The sequence below is a fragment of the Heterocephalus glaber genome, unplaced genomic scaffold (assembly GCF_053883595.1).
Source record: "Heterocephalus glaber isolate CG9 unplaced genomic scaffold, H.glaber_assembly_v1.0 deba00001733, whole genome shotgun sequence".
Taxonomy (NCBI): domain Eukaryota; kingdom Metazoa; phylum Chordata; class Mammalia; order Rodentia; family Bathyergidae; genus Heterocephalus; species Heterocephalus glaber.
In genome coordinates, this window is record NW_028258444.1 from 14640275 (window position 1) to 14653001 (window position 12727).

Below are 12727 nucleotides of genomic sequence, written 5' to 3' on the forward strand. Positions count from 1 at the left end.
CACCCACCATAACCTTGCCTTCCTGCCCCAGGCTCTTCCCTGCTCTGTATCTAAGCAATGGGCTTTTTTCTTTTTAGGTACCTGGGATTGAACTCAAGACCTTGTGCCTACAAGGCGGGCGGCAGAACCACTGAGCTAAATCCCTAGCCCCAGCAATGGGCCTTTTAAAGGGGCCTGTAAGTTTTCCTCTCATCCACAGTGATAGTTACAAACTCTCTAATGGGCTACCTGTTGGAAGGGAAGGGCCTAAAAGAAACATTTATTTTCTAGGTCTTTGGCTTTCTTGCTTTCTTCTTGCTCTCTATGGTATAGCTACTCTCAAATTGGCTGCCCTACTTATATTAGGTCATGTAAATTTCAAATAAAGAAAAAGAACTTCTAAGCCACCACTACTTTCTTGACTTACTGTGACCATGTGGATTGCAACAGCATCGCAATAGAGATTCTAAAGGAGGATTATGACTTAGCAAGACCCTTTTGATCCATGTATTTGTGTTCTTATTGCACTTGCATTCACCGACTTACAGGGATCTGTTTCTGTGCTGCTTTTCAGCATATTCCCTCCAACATTCTCTAAGCATAGCTTCCCAGTGGTACTTTTGTTTTAACCCTAAGTCACAAACCATCTGCCAATATCCTCTTAGCTCAGCATTAAGAATGAATAACAATGTCTCAAGTTCATTACCATTAAACATTTTTCAATATATTGTTCCTATTAAATATGTCTATGTAAACGAAATAAGCTGTAATTAGTTGTCTTTTGAGAGATTTCATATTTGTGTTTTGTTTAAATTGTTTCACTGTTGAATGGCTGTTATTGAACATGGATGTTTTCTCTTTGAGACTGAGTTCTTTGCCTTTGTCTTTATAAGAGTAAAGGAAATGTGTTGTCTGCCCATCCACCACTCCATGATGTGTGTCCGTTCCATTGACAGTTGTTCAGTTTGGGTTCGTCACCTTATTTGTGGCCTCTTTTCCACTGGCTCCCTTGTTGGCTCTGGTGAACAATATATTGGAAATAAGAGTGGACGCATGGAAACTGACTACCCAGTTTAGACGCATGGTGCCAGAAAAAGCCCAAGACATCGGCGCATGGCAGCCCATCATGCAAGGAATAGCAGTTCTGGCTGTGGTGACCAATGTGAGTAGACATAGGCTGCACAGGGTGGAGACCTTGAAAGGCCCCAAGATGCATTAGGGCTGCCTCTGGAATCAAATGTTTTTTTAAATGGGAGGATGGTGCCAGGTCTATCATCTATACAAACAATATAATTATATACTGTGGAATTCAAGTGTTATTCTTTTAAAATTTTGTTTATAACTATTATTCTTGATGTACCAAGTCAAAACCTCCTACAGAGGCACCACTGTTGCCCATTTGCTAAAGTTTTTATTCAACAGAAATATAGTAATAATGGTAATAAGTACTAACACTTCTAATCCTCAGATGACTATAAGAGGAGTTACCAAAAACTGCTTTCATAATGTAGGTAGAAATGTGTTCATTTAGTATTTCAGGACTGTAAAATAAGACCATTCCACCATATGTTACTATATGTTCCAAAATACCAACTTACTGTAATAACCTTGATGAAGTATAAACACTTTGCACATTTCGGATTGTGTGTTACCCTCCTTGTCTCTAGGGCAGGAGTTCTTAAAATGGCATGTTAAGGATGAGTCTCAACACTCTTTCCACCCTGCCACTAGGCCTCTGCTAGCCATACTCTTGGCTGAAGCAGCTTCGTGCCCTGCATCCTGGCTGTGAGGGGACACACTTAGTTGTTTACAGCCTGTATTAATTGAATGTGAACAGTCTTTTGTTTTGTTTTGGTACCAGCTAACAGAGTTCTCAGGCATAGCAATCTTCATGCCAGCTCATCAGAGGACCTCCTTCCCTGGAAATAGCCTTAAAACCAGTGCCCTCTGCCCCCATAGCTCACTGCCAATCTCACCCAGTCAGCTTCCCCAACGAAATTATTTCCCAGTTTTAATTTCTAAACACACACTTGCCCCAAGTCCTCAGCCTTTTCTCCTTGCCTTTGGGCTCAGCTCTGGAGAGGGAAGTTCCTCAGTACTTCAGTCTGTAGATTCAGGTACATCTGAGCTCCCCTTCCCAGCACTGTGTGATCATGGACCAGGCCTTAGCACTTCACAGACTTATTTTATCATCTGTAGAATGACTACCTCCCTGCACAGAGTGGTTAGTGAGTTCACTGAGTTAATGCATAGAACGCATGGAGCCTAGTCATTATTGAATGTTAGCTGATACTTTATTTTCTTTTTTTTAAAGTTTATTTTATTGGTACATTTTAGGTGTACACTATAATGACATTCATCATTGGAAATTTGCACCTTTACATAATCTCTCCTGGTTCTTATTTTTCCCCCTTCCCTCCCTTCAACCCCTCCATCCCTCTCTATTTACAAAGACTTTGTTTCCATTTTTTCATTTTCTCTTATTAATTCCATTCCCTTCTTTCCTTTCGCCTACCCCTCCCACTTCCCCTTTGCCCCTTTTCTTCCTATTTCACATTATCTATTATACCTTTTAGTCCTTACACTTTCAGTTTCTCACACTAGAGAAACTATTTGGTATTTACACATGATATTTTATTTTCTTTATTCAATGTCATTAACAATGACTCCATGAGGACTCTGACATGTACCCCAACTAAAGGCACAAGAAAAGTTATGTGAAACCCTCCACCCCAGAACCCTCAAATTATCTGAATTGCATGCTGTCTCTACTTTTTGGAGAAAGTTGCAAATCACACATAAAAACCAACTTACAAGGTATGTTGGTTTCCTCTCACCCAAATAGCATATACCGTACCCTAAACATCCACTGTGCTTCCATATGAAGACAGATGTTCAGAAATATGACAGCAAGGCCTTTCAAGTTCCACAGTCATAAAGAATGGATCTGTCATGTTCAATATGCTATAGTACACTAAACAGAGCAGGAACGTGGACTTGTGTGATTTAAGAAAATTTTCAGCAGTAAGGTTTGAAACTAAAAGGGTTTCTGTTTGACCTTCAGCAACCAGAAAATGTAATTGACTCATCCTCCCCATTCCTCAAGCATTCTGGTTTGATTGTATCAGGCACCTTTTCTCAGAGCCCATGCCATGGCTCCATTCCATTAGCACAGATGGAGGATTGGCTGCGATTACAAGGCTTCTCCAACTGGGTCTGTGTACAGACACACACACTGGCTAATTGGTGCTACTGGGTCTTATCCAATAGTTGTTTTTTCTTCTAACTTACCCTAGGAAAACCGCTTATTAGATTTGTCATTGATTAAACTATGGATAACCTTTTTTTCCATATTACTAGGATTGTTAACACTTCCATGATGCAGTGTGCACACATACACGCGGCTATGTATGTAAATATGTATGCAGGCATTGAATGTGTATGTGTCCCCTTGCATATAGGACCTCGAGCCCTCAAATACCTACTGTGTATGTCCACAGCCTAATGTACGTAAGAGGAAAAGAATAGCCATCAGGGGTGAGAGTGGGCATTCAGTAGGAGTTTGGTGTAAAATCACCCCTTTTAAAGCTGCTGGTTCAATAAATAAGCTGAATTGACATTGTTGTATCTGCCAGAGCATCTGCTATTGAAGACCAATTTTAATTTATTTTGCTATAAATGGAAAACTGTGTGCAGAACAGCATGAGAAATGAAGCACACTGCATTTATTTGTGCTCTTGCAGCACATCTCTCCAAGCAGCTCGGTTGAAGGGGAAAGGTATCTTGTCAGAAGACAATAGACTTATCTTCCTTGTTGGAATTATTGTAGCTTCCTGAAGCACATGTGCAGGTGATTTTACAAAAAGATAACAGTTGAGTTAATAATACCAGCAAATTTAATCTAGTCGAATCTGGAAAAGGACACAGTATTCTTGCCTCACTTCATCACCAAAAGGCAGTCACACACACAGACTTTTTTACATTGAAGGAAATGACAAAATTGGTTCTTGTGGGGGAAATTTGCAGTAGAAAACCTCCTTAATTGTTTTTCTTGCTTTGCCTGAGATCTTGTTTGTTGGTTTGTAGTCTCACTGTGTTTAAGCCATATGTTCAGATGAGTACTATTAAAAATCACGTTGAGCCAGAAACACGTCTGTTCTTCTGCTTGTTTAATGACTCATTCACTTTGTTTATTCACATAGAATTTGGTTTCCAGTATATTTTCTCCATCCCTCAAGTATTACAAATGGGAGAATTTAAAGCCCAAATTAAAGAATTTTAGAAAAAAATTTATGGAACTCATAATAGCTTTGTATCCTAATGGATGTCTGACAGACACAGGTTTATGATGACTGTTTATTACTTTTATACAAAAATATACTAAGGTTTTCTGTATATAGCTAAATACAGTTTTCATAACTGTATCCATTTAATCTTTGGCAAGTTTGGAGGCATAGATATTAGATCTAACAAAACTGACATCATTTCTTGACTTTGTAAATGGATCAACCTCAATATAATTTCTTTTTACCATAATATTTTATGTAAAAAAATTCTTATTCTCTAATGAAGTAACAAGTATGTACTGAATTTAAAGTAAATCAGTCTAAGCCAGGGATTTAGCTCAGTGGCACTGCATCTGCCTCATAAGCGCAAGGTCCTGAGTTCGATCCCTAGTACCAGGAAAAAAAAAAAAAAAGTAAATCAGGCTGTAGGTTGACTTGTCTAAACAAGTCTAGATACTATGAGGGTAGGGGAGTATGAATTTGAAGCTGTCATTTAAATTTAGATGAGAAAATATATTTTATGCAGCTTAAATTCTGTTTTTATATAAAAACAAAAAATCGATTTTGCATCACTCTACAAAGGAATTGTATAAAGTCAAAGTATTTTCAAAATATTGGCCTTAGTTTTATCTACAAAAGTGTTAAAATTATAGAGTTTCTAAGGTTGACAATTCTAACTTTGGAAAAAAATACTAATTTACATAGTATATACAAGGCCTCTTAAATTCGCCACATTACCCCAGTTCACAGTTGTTTTGAGTAAATGGTATTATATTTCAAAGCAGAGGAAGCAGCTCTCAGGCCTCTGCATTTCAACTGCATTGAAGACCAGAAAGAAATACTCTAAATTTTCTGCTCAGAGACCACTGGGTTAAGTGAAATACACCAGACTAAGAAAGTTAAATAGTGTGTCTTTTCTAGCATATGAGGAAACTAGAAAAAATATTTTTAAAGACTTGAGGTAGAAGGGAGACTATGAGAGAAGAGGAGGGGGGTTCGGCAGGAAAGGGGAAGAGGGGTAACGGAAGAGGGGAGGATCAGAGTGTGTTATGTGCATGTACAGATTTGCCAGAATGAGACCCATTACTCATATAACAGCCACTAATTTTAAAGAATTACTGCCCATGGGTTTTTAGGACATATATACATTTCATACTTAAAGAATTATGATTTCTGTATATTTTATTAAAATCAACATGATGAAAACAGTAACTCTAGCATATTTGTTAGCCATAACTGTAATAACTCTAAATTAATGCTTGCTCAATTGTTTTCCTCCCTAAATAGGCCATGATCATTGCCTTCACATCAGACATGATTCCCCGTCTGGTATATTACTGGTCCTTCTCCATCCCTCCCTATGGAGACCATGCTGACTACACTATGGAGGGCTACATCAACAATACTCTCTCTATCTTCAACATCTCGGACTTCAAAGACAAAAGCAAGCCAGAGTCATACTCTGGGCTTGGTAACTATACCACATGCAGGCAAGTTCTGCCTTACCTGCTTTAATTTTTTAAGGAATTCACTTCACTTGAGAAGAGCTTTTCTTGCGATGTCATTCTATCTGGTGTTACTTCAGTTGCTAGAGATACATTTTCCTATAGCTTTCTTTTCTTTTTTTTTTTTTAAGAGAAGGAAAATGTATTGGGGAAATAGGAATGGGGAATAAGAGTAGCTCCTGGGAGACAGGTGGGGTCCTAAATGGGTTGCCCCCGTAGCTTTCTTTGCAATCAGACTAAACAAAGATACTAAAATTTATAAGATTAGGGCTAGAATTTTCAAACCAAACCAGAAAAGCAAGATTGAGAGTTCCAAGTGGTTACAGAGGGACTGATCCAGGAGAAAGTTTTATATATTATAAATGAAGAAACTCCAAGAGTTCTAGAAGCCAAGATAATTTAAGTGCCAGGACTAATTTGTATATAAGCACAAACTGAAGCTCAGAGATAGTATCACCCTCACTTAATAAATACCTAGCAGTATTTTCTAAAAGTATTCCAAAGTTCTCTGCATTGGTTTTAATGGCTGGTAGTATTTTCTTGGGTATATACTAACTAAAGTACCAGTTGATAGTTTGTTGACTACAGGTCATAGATTTTTCTCATATCTTTAACTTATCTAAAGGAGACTTTAAAATTCATTTAGTCCAACTCTTCAAAGCCTTCACTGATTCAGATTTTCAATAACACAACCCATAAACCAGAAATAAGCCCAGAACAAATGTTTCCAAGTTATATGTAGTAGTGCCACTTTAGAATTCTACACTGAATCTGTCTATTATTACTTTACATAAATCTCATCAAAAAATCCCTTCTAGGTCTGATAGATTATGGGCAAGAAATTAGAGATGTACTACCTGAGAAAGGTCCTCTGACAATAGTAACACGTGGCAACTCACAACAAGGAATTAGGTAGAAAAATTCTAACAAGTAGGCCATGTCCTCAATAGGGAGCAATGGGCCCATGGCTGAACCAATTCTCATGATACCATTTTATAAATAAATTTATAAACATGATCCTGAAAATAGGCTAAATGGTTTTATACTCTTTTCAGAAAGCAAGGAAAAAGCTGTGGTCCCACAATTTTTTTAAATTTTCCTCTCTTATAAAGATAGATTCTTTCACAGATGGAATCCATTATTAGCATCATTTTCTGATTATGTGTTTAATGAGTTATTGCTGGAGTCATTGTTTTCAGAGTTTTATTGCCAAATTGAGCTGTAGGAGAAAATTTATGTGTTGTCCAATTTAAAAGAACATTGCATCAAGTATGACTTTTTAAAAAAAAAAAAAAAAGACTTAAAAATAGAGCTCTTGTTTACAGTATTTGATCAAAAAAATTGCCTCCCTAATATGACTGTTTTGTTTCCAGATATCGTGATTTCCGAAATCCACCTGGACACCCACAAGAATATAAACACAACATCTACTACTGGCATGTAGTTGCTGCCAAGCTGGCTTTTGTCATTGTCATGGAGGTAGGAAAAGTATATTTGAAATAGTTTTAAGGCCACATATTTGTAGATCTTATATTATACGTATTACCAATTCAAATTAAAATGCATGTTCTCTTGGAGCTGGGGGTTTAGCTCAGTGGCACTGTGCCTGCCTTGCCAAGTGCAAGGTCTTGAGTTCGATCTCTGGTACCCCCCAAAAAATGTATGTTTTCTCTTTTTTTTTGTACCAAGGAACGAACTCAGGACCTTGCACTTGCAAGGGCAGGCACAGCACTACTGAGCTAAATCCCAGGCCAAAATGTATGGTTTCTTATTGCATGCTAAGAATTATTTTAGGAAATGTATTAATTTGGTTTGGCATATTCATAATGCTCTAAGTGAAATTTTTTTTTTTTGCTTTTTCATTTTTTTACTTTGTTCTATTTTGTGGTACTGGGGATTAGACCCCAGGGCCTTCACACTGAGCTACATCCCCAACCCTTTATTTTGACACAGGGTCTGGCTAAGCCACTAAATTGCCCAGGCTGGGCTTGAACTCCTTCATCAGCCTTCCACAGTGCTGGGATTACAAGAATGCACCACCACGCCTGGCTTGGGTGTCTGTTTTAAAAGTTAAAAACCAAGTGCCTTTTAAAATTTGGGACACCGAGGAGTGTGTTGGACTGGGAAAGAGCTTACGATGTGACCTGTCCACCCAGGAAACTTTTATTACTGTGATAATTTTATTCATTCAGATAATTTTATTCTTATTCTTCAACTGTTGCATTTTTTATAATACACCAACTTCTTACAGTAGGTTTTACATCCCTAAAATTAAGTAGCTGTGAAAAATAACCAAGACAGGTATAAATTGTCAGTTGATCTAGCCAACTTCTTTTCTAGAGTGACTACCAAATTACAAAGCCTCAGAATTCATGTGGAAAAATAACCCCTTTTGTTTACGCCACTTATAGGTTAAGTTTTCTTTTTTTAAGTGGTACACGTTTGCAATTTAGTCACCTTGGGGAGTGGGTGCCTGTACATAATGCAGCTTGATTCTTTCTTAATCCCCTTCCCTTCTGTCTGCCTCCCTCCTCCTCTAAATCCCCTTTCCCCCATTTCTGTTCTAGTTGATCTAATTAATCTTATCTATCTCATGTCATGACATACAACGTTCACATTCATTTAGGCTGTTAGGGTCCTGTACGTGGCATACCTTGATACTACTTGTTTCCCCTTCCCTTCCCACTCTTCTCTTGCCCACATTCTCTGGAACCCCTTCCCATCTGCAAGAGATCTGTCCCTTATCTCCTTCCATCCATCCTTTATTGTGCTGTTTGTCCTTTGCCTTACTCAGATACTATATGGTATTTAAGTTTGTGCGTCTAATTTATTTTACTCAGCATTGTATTTTCCAGGTGCACCCATTTTCTTAAAAATATCTCAAATGTGTCCTTTATAGCCAAGTAGTATTCCATTGTGTATAGATATCACCTTTTCTTTATCCAGTCATCTGTTGATGGGTATACGGGCTGCTTCCAGGATTTGGCTTTTATGAGTTGTGCTGCTGTAAACATGGGTATGCATGTATCAGCATAGTGTGATGTCTCTAGCTCTTTGGAGAAGTTACCTAGAAGGGGAGTAGCTGGATCGTATGGAATTTCTAATTTCAGTTCTTTGAGAAATCTCCATACTGATTTCTGTAATGGTTGTCCTACTTTACATTCCACCAACAGTTGTAGGAGGGTTCTTTTTTCACTGCAGTCATGCCAATATTTGTTATTCTTTGAGTTTTTTGATGATTGCCTTTCTTTCTGGTATTAGATGGAATCTTAGCATTGTTTTAATTTGCATCTCTCTACTGGTCAGAGATGTTGAACATTGTTTCATGTATTTGTTGGTTACTTATACTTCTTCCTCAGAGAAGGATCTTACAACTAAATTAAACACTAGTCAACAAATTCTGAGGCTTTACAGTTGGGTTAAAAAAAAAAAATCATGGAAGCAGAAAATGGGTAATGGAAGAGAGGAACATTTTCTAGAATAGATGAAAACATCAGTTCAGAGCTGAAAGCCTGCTCTATATCAAGCAGAATAACTGTTAAAGAAATCCACACTTAAACATAAGGAAAACGCAGCACACCAGAGAAATGAGATAAATGACTGACAAAAAATTGAAATTAGAGCAAGAGTAGACTTTTTAATAGCAACAGTGTTGGCTGTGGTAGTGCACGCCTATAATCCCAGCACTTGGGAGGCAAGCCTGGGCTATATAGTGAGTTCAAGGCCAGCCTGAACTACATAGTGAGACCCTGTAGAAAAACAAAAAGAAGCAACAGTGAGCCCAAAAGAGTGTTTTATTAGTCAGCTTTTCCACTGATTTCTGGGACAAAATATCTGACACCCTCAAATTAAAAGAGAAGAGATTTACTTTGGCTTATCATTTCAGAGGGTCCAGTCCATGGTTAGCTGACTCCAAGGCACTAAGATCATGGCAAAGGGCCATGGCTGAGGGATGGTGTTCACCTTATGGTGGCCAAAAGCCAAAGGAAAGAAGGGAAGAGCTCGGGCAAAAATACACCCTTCCACATCACTCCCTTTGACCCTACCTCCTAATAGCAAAAATTTATCAGCATTTCAATCCATTGATGAGTATAGTGTTCCCATCATCCAATCAAAAACCCCATCTCTGAACACTTGAGACTTCTGGGTGATATTTTAAATCTAAACTGTAACAAATATAGTCAGACATCTTCAAAATGCTATAGAAGGTAGTACAAACCTAGAATTACAACAAAATTTTGAGTAACTGAAAAATCATTCCACAGTGAACATACCAGGCTTTATGGTTTTGTATGAAAGTGCTACCTTTTGGAACAGATCATTTCAATCTTATAGAGACTGGGGAAAAAAGCAAATAAATCCTCTCCAACTCATTCGGTGATGCTAAGTCTAGGTCTAAAATCAGACAAGAATAAAGAAAGAAGGAAAAATTAAGGGCAATCTCACTCATTTCATGGATGCAGAGATCATTTTAGAAAGTGTAAACTAAATCTAGCAATGTATTTTTAAAAGACAGCATCACACTATGTTGGCTTTAACCCAGAAATGGAAGGTGACATAACAGAAAATCCATTTATCTGTAAGTATTGCCTTCTTCAGGAATAGATGAAAGAAAAAAATACCTCTTTTAGCCAGGCGTGGTAGCACACGCTTGTAGTTCCAGCACTTGGGAGGCTGAGGCAGGACGATCACTGCAAGTTTGAGGCCAGCCTGGACTACATAGTGAGTTCAAGGCCAGCCTGAATTACAGGGTGAGACCCTGTCTCAAAAACCAAAACAAACCAAAAAAAACCTCTTTTCTCCACCCTTACCCTTTTTCCTCCTCCTCCTCCTCCTGCTCCTCATCATCAAAGGAACCAATTTCTCTTCATCCTATGTACCTCAGTAGTTCTGCTCCATTTCTCTTCTTCCTTGTGGCCAGTACCTTTGAAAGAGGGGTCAGTGCTTACTGTCTGTTATTCTTCCTCTTCCTCTTTCTTTATATGCCCACTCTAGTGATGCTTTTGTCCCTACCACTTCACTGAAAATGCTTTTTCCACAGTTCCCAACAGCCGTCGTGTCGCTAAGTTCCTAGGATCCCTTCTGCACCATTATGTTACTTAACTTACAAACAACATTTGACAGAACTGATTACTCAGTCCTCCTTGAAACTTCCTTGGCTCCTAGGGAAACATATCTTTTAAAAGTAGTAAAAGAGATAAGGAAAGTCATTATATCATGATCATGAGGTCAATTCAGCCAAAAGAAATAGCCTTTATAAATATATATGCACCCAGTATTGGAGCATCTAAATACAGTAGTACCTCAGTTCACGAACGTAATTCTTTCTATGATTCTGGTCACAAACTGAATTGGACAAGAACCGAATCAAATTTAGTGGTTAGGTTCAATGTTGGCCTTGTTGGGGCAATTTGATTTGGTTCGTGACCAATTTGGTTTCCAACCAGAATCATAGAAAGAATTAAGTTCGTGAACCAAGTTACTACTGTCTGTAAATCAGATATCAGTATACTTAAAGGCAGAGACAGACCCCAATGCAATGATAGTCATGGATTTTAACGCCCTACTTTCAGTGCTGGACAGATCATTCAGACAGAAAATCCATAGAAAAACAGAATTATATTGCACCTGAGACCAGATGGACCTAACAGACACCTACAGGACATTCCATTATGCCTCAACAAATTTTTTTAAAACTTTGCAAAGGGCTGGGGATTTAGCTCAGTGGTTCCGGCACCTGCCTTGCAAGCTCAAGGTCCTGAGTTCAATCCCCGGTACCAAAAAAAAAAAAAAAAGAAAACTTTGCAGAGTTTTCAAATACATGGAAATTAAACGTACTCCTGAACAACCAGAGGAACAATGAAGAAATTAAGAAGGAAATTTTAAAATGTTTTGAAAAAATGATAGTAAAACAGAATGTATCTAAATCTATCACATGCAACAAAACCAATGTTAAGACATAAAGTTTATAGCAGTAAGCACCTGTATCAAAACAGTTGAAAAATCGTGGGGTTTGGAATGTAGGTGAGTGGGAGACCATTTGCCTAGCATGCAAAAGATCCTTAGGTTTGATCCTCAGCACTTGGGAAGAAAAGGCAGAAAAATCAACTTACCCAAGGTGAATAGAAGGACAAAGTTCAGAGCAGAAGTAAACAAAATTGAAATTAAAACAGCAGCACAAAAGAATGAAATGAACTTCTTTTGAAAAGATAAAATTGGCAAACCCTTAACTAGAATAACTAAGAAAAAGAGAATACTTAACTCTGGGAAAAGATAGTTTCAACACCTTCAACACTTTTATTCAACATAGGATTAGAAATCCTAGCAAGAACAGTCAGGCAAGAGAGAAAAGGAGCATCCAAATTGAAAAGAGAGAAGGCAGATTCTCATTGTTTGCAGATAATAAGATCTTGCACCTGTATTTGTTTAAATAAAATGAAATGTGATGACAGAAGAAATACACAAATTTTAGAACACCTACACTTTACCAAAATTGAATCATGAAGAAATAGGAAACCTGAACACAGTAATACTGCATAATGAAATTGAATCAGTGATAGGAATTCTCCCATCAAAGAAAAGCCCAGGACCAGATGATGTCACAGCTCAGGTCTACCAGACATTTAAAGAACACCAATTCTTAAATTATTCCAAAAAATTGAGCAGAAGAAAATCTTCTAAAATCATGAGATCAGCAGTTACCCTATCAAACACAGACAAGGATACAACCAAAAGAAGAAAGCTACAGGCCAAAATTCCCAATTATCGTAGATATAAAAATTTTCAACGAAGTGTTACAAATTGATCTACAGCACATTTAAAAGAGCATTACGTTGTAGGTGTCGAGTACAGCAATGGGCAGCTGACCGACACAATAGCTGATAAAGTACTAATCACTAGAATATATAAGGGAATCACTAGAATATATAAGGGACTCAGTATCAAAATATTTAAAAA

General features: G+C 37.8%; 1 protein-coding gene and 1 long non-coding RNA gene across 3 annotated transcripts in view; one reads left to right on the top strand and one right to left on the bottom strand.

Moving 5' to 3' along the window:
• Ano6 (anoctamin 6) overlaps window positions 1-12727 on the top strand; it is a 181697-nt gene that overhangs the window by 165423 nt on the left and 3547 nt on the right. For both annotated transcript variants that reach the window (XM_004863154.4, XM_087199956.1), the window contains exons 17-19: window positions 936-1141; window positions 5553-5755; window positions 7144-7249. In XM_004863154.4, the coding sequence (XP_004863211.1) occupies window positions 936-1141; window positions 5553-5755; window positions 7144-7249 (515 nt within the window). The remainder of the gene's footprint in view (window positions 1-935; window positions 1142-5552; window positions 5756-7143; window positions 7250-12727) is intronic.
• Window positions 1-12727, bottom strand: part of LOC110345530 (uncharacterized) — a 275962-nt gene that overhangs the window by 22402 nt on the left and 240833 nt on the right. The gene's annotated exons all lie outside the window — the stretch shown is intronic.